General features: G+C 35.4%; 1 protein-coding gene across 1 annotated transcript; it reads left to right on the plus strand.

Moving 5' to 3' along the window:
- The first annotated feature begins 976 nt into the window (after positions 1–976).
- Positions 977–1903, plus strand: LOC121454283 (olfactory receptor 5B3-like). The gene has a single exon (XM_041661542.1). It carries the CDS (start codon positions 980–982, stop codon positions 1901–1903), a length of 924 nt encoding a protein of 307 aa, XP_041517476.1. The 5' UTR covers positions 977–979.
- Positions 1904–7588: the final 5685 nt, after the last annotated feature.

Raw genomic sequence — 7588 nt, forward strand, 5'->3', positions numbered from 1 at the left:
TTACTAAAAATAAATCATTTTATAGAGTTACTAAACTGCCTACATATTCCTAAAATATTTATATACTTTTCATTTTTGGTAGAAAATCAGTGAAATTTCACTGATTCCAATCCCAGCATTACTCCCTGCTCATATATTTTTTAAAAGAAAATCAACATTAATTTAGGGCTGGAGATATGGCTCTGTTCTTAAGAAAAATACCTGCTCTTTCAGAGATTCCGAGTTCAATTCACAGCAACCATTTCTTGGTACATAACCATGAGTATGTGAACAGATGTCATCTTCTCATATATATGAAGACCTAACACTCATGTACATGAAATATATCCTTAAATAAATATTGGAAAAGAACTTAAGAAATGAATGTGTAGCATTCCAGTGGTGGCTCAGCTGAGGGTCCAGATGACAACTAACATCTATGACGCGATGCACCCATGGCAAGGCTTCAGATGTCACAGCTCCCAGCCTTCCAGCTGATGTCAGCTCAAGAGAGACAGTCAGTCCTCACCTGTCTTCAATGAAGCTTTAGGAACAAGTACAACTGTGTTCTTTATTTCAAAACTGGCTTCTACAGTGATCTGTTACATGATAATATATAACGTGAATAATTATTAATACAAAAAATCATAGATGTGTACCCACATAAGTCAGTGAAAAACTCCATGCCTATAGACTCATCTTTATAAATGTCAATTGATTAAATGGTTTAATAAATAAAAAGGAAATGAATTCTATGTGCATGCTGCTTTGCCTACATGTATCTCTGTGTACAACAATTTGTCTCATAAGTGCAGAGGCCAGAAGATAGTGTTAGATCCATTGGTCCTAGAGTTATAGACAGTTGTAAGCTGACATGAAGTTGCTGAGCCCTTCAGAATAGAAAGCCATTACTTCTGACAACTGACCTATCTCAGCAACCCCTTATAGTACTCTCTTTTTCACTTGTTTAAGTCGTTCTTTTTATTAACAGATATCAGTGATGGAGAACAGGACAGGAGTAACACAGTTTATCCTCATGGGACTCACAAATGACCCACATCTGCAGCTTCCCCTCTTCATCACTTTCCTCCTCATCTATACCATCACCCTGGTTGGGAACCTGGGGATGTTTCTGTTGATTCTTTTGGACTCTCGGCTTCATACTCCCATGTACATTTTTCTCTGCAACTTGTCCTTCGTGGACTTTTGTTACTCATCAACAATCACTCCAAAGGTCATAGCTGGATTCCTTACAGGAGACAAGATCATGTCCTACAATGCTTGTGCCTCTCAGATGTTCTTTTTTGCAACTTTTGCCAATGTGGAGAACTACCTTTTAGTCGCAATGGCCTATGATCGCTATGTAGCAGTATGTAAGCCCCTGCACTATGCCACCACCATGACAACTAGTGTGTGTACATGTCTCATCATTGGCTGTTATATCTGTGGCTTCCTGAATGCTTCCATCTATACTGTGGATGCATTAAGTCTCTCTTTCTGTGAGTCTAATGTGGTCCACCATTTTTTCTGTGATGTTCTAGCAGTCATGATTGTATCTTGCTCTGACCGACATGTCAATGAACTGGTTCTTATTTATTTAGCCAGCTTTAATATCTTTTTTGCTCTAATACTTATCTTAATATCCTACATGTTCATTTTTACCAACATTCTAAAGATGAACTCTGTTGCAGCATATCGCAAAGCTCTTTCCACTTGTACCTCCCATTTCACAGCTGTCTCCATTTTCTATGGGACAATCATATTCATGTACTTGCAGCCCAGATCAAGTCACTCCATGGACATTGACAAAATAGCATCTGTGTTCTACACCATGTTCATTCCTATGTTGAACCCTCTGGTCTACAGCTTAAGGAATAAGGAGGTGAAGAGTGCATTCACAAAGATTGTATTAATGTCAAGATAATGTTTACAACTTTGATTATTAACTTTTGGATTACAGATCATCTAGATTCATTCATTCCTTTCTTCTTAAGTCAACGCTGACTCACATTTTTCTACCCTACAGAGGTTTGAAGAACTTGAAGTATCATCTTCACCTCAGCAATAGTGTGTTGTTTGTGAAAATATTAACATCTTGTTCAGAAGAGTAAAACTTAAGTAAATTGTCTTTGATAACTTTAGGCCAGCTTGTGAAAAAACTAATTGATTATATTATCATATTCAATCAATTGTATGCAATATTTTTCTGTTATATCAGCACAAATCCTGTAATTAGGTACATAAAGAAACCCATTGAAGAGAAGACACAGTCATAGGTTTCTTTTTAAGACTTATTCAAATGCGTGCCAGAAAAAATTCTACAAGACAATGTAACATAAATTTGCTGTCTGCTTTTGTGTTTATTTAATTGTGCTCAAATCATAGGGATAGCTTGATGACTGTAGTAAACAATTAAATTTGTTTAATTACTAAAATATATAGTTGTGTTTAAAAAGTGCTAAGCAATATAGCAAGTCTATATTACCTTAGCAGACTGATATAGCAATTTTCAACATCCAAGCAATCAAAAACCTGAATTTTGAAACATTGCTATTGTGTGACAGGTTGTATGAAAAGTTTTTACAAAGCATAACATATTAATAGAGATCTTTGAGACAAAGACAGCACTATAAATGACCAATTTTATTTTCATCTTGGTAATTTTGTTATGTTGTGACAGGATGAGGAAAAGAAAAATTTTATTTGAAAGTAGACTTTCATGAAATGAAAATGTATGTACCAAACTAGAATTTGAGGCAGACGGGGTCACAGCAAATTGCAGAAGCAGCCATCAGTGTGTTCAGAAGAAGCAGGAACACACTGGAGAGAACAGAACCTCATTGATATAACGGCAGAAAAATAAAACAGTATGAAGTGGAAGGGTAACTCTCTTGTGCAGCTAGTAGCCTCCTTGCCAGTCTCCATGTAAATCAAATTAGTACAAACCATACCATTTTCTACACAAACATAATATGAAAGATGACTTGGACAAGGTCAACAACCGCATTTTACTGTCTTCTGTAGCATGCTGTTGGATTCTCAATCTAATACCTCAACCTCCTATGATTACACTGTTGAGTTTCTGACCAAAACTGTCTCTGCATGCTATAGCTGATGATTATCTGACAATGTCTTCCAGAATGCATTGAGATGAAGTTGCTGCCATCACCCCAGTTATCTCAACATATCTACTACACATAGGGATATTCTAATCTTTTACATACCTATCAACCATTTATCCATTCAGTTTTTTATCATTAATGAAATACATTAGAAGTATGTACAGAAGGAAGTATGGGAATAATTTTCTTAAAGTTTGAGAGAAAACAAGAATACAACCAACTCTCAAATCCAGCAGATGATATTATGAACAATATGGAAAAAAGGGAGAAAATTATATTTTTGAGTTACATAAAAGAAATATATTATGTTTAGCAATGGTGATCCTTAGGCTGTTGATTGAAAGAAGAGTATGAAGGATATGGATAAAGTAAGAGGAATTTTATATTTTCTGAAAACTTATGATTAGGTAAATATTAAATATATAAATAAAGAAAAAGGGAAATGCATTTAGTGCCAAGACACAGTATTTATTTTGGAGTATACTCCATTATTAAAGGACAAAAATTGTTCCAGGACCACATTCTTAGAAATTGAAACAAAACTCTGTAACTGAAATAACACTGAATTATGACAAAGGCAAGCATATCATTATATATTATACTATTTTCAATTTCATTAAAATTCTGTTTGGTCTCTGATAATTGGGAATCTGTATGGTTGAAAAAGTCATGAACCCAAAGAAAAGACTGATATCTCATACTTGAGTGATATGAATAAATTATTCAATATATTATGCATTGTTGTTTACACAAAAGGAGTAATCACAAAATTCTAGTAGTTGTGGGTATAACATGGAGTAGACATCTAAACTGTCTGTGTAGAGCAATCCTTGGAAAGTAAGCAATAGAGAAGGTGAACATAGAGAATTAGATCATCCACACATCATTTTTATTAAGTAACTGAAACTTTCCATATCTGTTTATAGAATAAAAGAATGCAAATGTGGGTAGGGGATCAACCAACAATCTTTAAATTCTAGCACATGTAACCTCTATAATTACTACATTGAATCTGATTTGGGGAAAGTTCCATTTTCTAAGCAATCTGAGAGCATGGATTATTGTTCAACAAAGGAACATGACTGCAATTATGTTTTCCTATTTTAATTTAACTTCTTTATCATCATGTTTCTCTTTTCCCTTAGCTATGGACTGTTTCGTGTTTGAAAAATGACACTGATTGAGAATAGGAGAAAAGAAACAGAGTTCCTCCTTCTGGAACTGACTGATGCCTAGGCCTACAGATTCCGCATTTCATCACCTTACTCCTCACCTACACCATCACAAAGGTTAGGAATCTGGAGATGACTATCATTGCTACATGGTGGGGTGACATCTATCAGGGTTTATCCTAGAAGGTGTTCACACATTCCAAAGTAAAGTCATGTGGATTAGAAAAATAGGAACAGAGAAAAGAAAGAAATGCAGAGACAGAAGGTTATCGAGTGAATACTGAATATGCCCACATTTATTTTCCAGATGCTTATATATTCTGAGAAACTCTGATACAAAGACTATGACTACACAGAGAGGTTCAAGAGAGGAATTCTGAAGCATAGGCTATGACTGCACAAAGTGGACCAAGAGAACATACCAAGAGAGTCTACCAAGAGAGTGGGCCAAGGGAGACCTTTGCAGCTCTCTGAGACACAGATGGTGACAGTACAGAGCAGATGAATAACATTTCCTGAAGACACAGACAGCAACTACAAGGATTGGACCAAGAGGCAAAAACACTGCTGATACCAAATGAAGAAAGAGATAGGAAGGTGCAAATGCAAGAATTTATTCAATAACCTAAAAAGCAACTTGGTCACACCAGAACCAAGTGATCATACAAAAGAAAGACCTGATCATCTTAACTCAGAGGAAACAGAGGGAAATGATTTTAAATGTAACTTTATGAGGATGATGGAGCATTTTAAAGAGAAAATAACAAATTTCCTTTAAGAAATGGAGGAAAAGACAAACAAACAAATGTAAGAAATCACTAAATCTCTTAAAAAAAACAAGAAAAAAATCAATCAAGCAGGTGAAGCAAATAGTTCAAACAGTTCAAGGCAATAAACAGTTGGAGGCAATAAAGAAAACACAAACTGAGTGAATTCTGCAAGTGGAAAATCTGGGTAAAAAAAAATAGGAACTACAGAGGCAAGCATAACCAACAGAACACAAGAGACAGAAGAGAGAATTTCAGATATTGATGATACTATAGAGCAAATAGATTGATTGATCAAAGAAAACATTAAATCCAGGAAATTCTTAGCATAAAACATCAAGGAAATCTGGGACACCATGAAAAGACCAAACCTAAGAATAATAGGGATAAAAGAAGGAAAAGATATCTATCTCAAATGCAGAGAAAATATATTCTACTAAAATCATAGAAGAAACAGAAACTGAATCCAGCAGCTGAGAGAGAAAGAGCATGAAAACATTACAGCTGGATTTATAGTATAAGAGAACATGCCCAAGTGGGCTATTTCTTTAAAGGCTATTGGTTGCAGGAGTTCCCACAGCACATCCTTCTTTTGTCTAAATAAGAGAGTTCCAAACCTAATACAAAACTATATATAATTAAAACAAATATTAAGCATAAAACTAGAATTATAACTATCATAAACAACATTAAGCAAGAAAAATAAGCTAAGTGTTGATGTGGGAGTGTCATATATCAATCTGTTGATTTCATTGGTTAAGTAATAAACAAACTGCTTGGGCTCATAGCTTAGAACATAGGTGGGTGGAGTAAACAGAGCAGAATGCTGGGAGGAAGAGGAAGTGAGGTAAGACGCCTCAGAGAGAGATGCCATGCCCCGCTCCTGGGCAGACGCATGCGATGAAGCTCCGACCCAGGATGGACGTAGGCTAGAATCTTCCCGGTAAGACCGGTGCTCACAAATTATTAGAGATGGGTTGATCGGGATATGAAAATTAGCCAGTAAGGGCTAGAGCTAAAGGGCCAAGCAATGTTTAAATGAATACAATTTGTGTGTTGTTATTTCAGGGCATAAGCTAGCCAGGCTGCCGGGGTGCTGGGGATGCAGCCCCGCCGCTCCTATTACTACAAAGTGTTTCAATAATTATCCCATCCTAAGGAGTCTAAGTCTCCTATTAGAAATGGCTTGGCAAAGTCATAAGAGAAAAGTAACTATGACTATCTAGTCTTCAACACCATGAAGACCAGAGAAGGGAAATAATATTACTTGAGTAAACAGGTAGTACAATCAAGCAACTTCCAAAATGTGCAGTAAGTGACAGAGATAACTAGCTACCTGGGCATTCACCCACAGTTGCATTTGCAATATTGGAGTAACCAGTGTTGGCTAAGGCCTAGAGTAACTAACAGACCATTTTCAGAGGCTGGAAAAATTTCAAAATCGTCCTCTGTCTTACCCTGTCTTGGCAAGGTTTGGAGTCATTTTTTTTTGTATCCTGCATTTCTTGTCCACACACCACACATTTTGCCACTACTCAAGGCATGGGCAATTTTTTGCTCAAAGGCCAGTTTTGCTGAGATAAAAACAAGCTTCAAGTAGAGTAGAGTGTTCATGGCCAGGATTCTCTCAGGAATAGATTGGTGCTGCCAGAAGCAATCATGCCTCATATCAACGGAACCCTAAGTAATTTAAATGTTGTATTCTACAATTCATTGAAATAGTTGACAATTACCTATCTATGCAGAATACAATCTCTATGTATCTAAAGAACCTCATTAGTCTAACTATAAGTATGACAAATATGGGTGAATATTGACCTATAATACTTGATACCTGTATAACTTAAAGACTAAGACTTCATATTAGAATGTTAAACAATCTTTAAACAGCAATGCAGCAAATAAGGACAATGGCCTCAAAATGTAAACAATGAATAAGTATCTTGATTAGAGTTAGATAAAGCAATATAATAAATATATCCTAAATTATATCATTATACAAAATATCTTAGAGGTAAAACATGCATGCATACAATATGATAAAATAACTTTTCATAGGTGTACAAATATTGTAAGCAGAAATAGAAGCATATTCAATACAACAAATATAATTTGAATTTGTATCAATATACAGGAATATATACTATTGTAAATTTTCTATAAATAATAGCTCACAAATAGTCACTCTTTTACTCACTATCATTATTAGTGTAAGTAACCTCACACTAATCTACCAATTATCCCATTCAATTCCTTTTTTTTAAGTGAGATCCCTGAGCCTACAAAACTTCCACCCCTACCCCAAACCCTATACCAGTTATAATCAACCCATAATTGATGTCCCTAACCCTAAGAACAAACTTTTTTTGGGAGAAGAGCCATTATCTTCTAAAATTACTTCCACATGTGATGCCCAGATGTTATGGGATCCTATAAAACTAAAATGATGGTTATGTTTCAAGATTACTGTCTGGTATAATTACAAATAGTCTCTGAGTAGTCAATAGGGATTTTCTGAATTTCTTATTTGGAGTTCTGGCCATAACGT

Source organism: Microtus oregoni, unplaced genomic scaffold, assembly GCF_018167655.1.
Source record: "Microtus oregoni isolate MIOR12 unplaced genomic scaffold, Mior012 000012F_ref0000307, whole genome shotgun sequence".
Taxonomy (NCBI): Eukaryota; Metazoa; Chordata; class Mammalia; order Rodentia; family Cricetidae; genus Microtus; species Microtus oregoni.

Bases quoted from the DNA above. Each gene is read 5' to 3' on its own strand.
- LOC121454283 (XM_041661542.1), top strand. From the start codon at position 980: ATGGAGAACAGGACAGGAGTAACACAGTTTATCCTCATGGGACTCACA.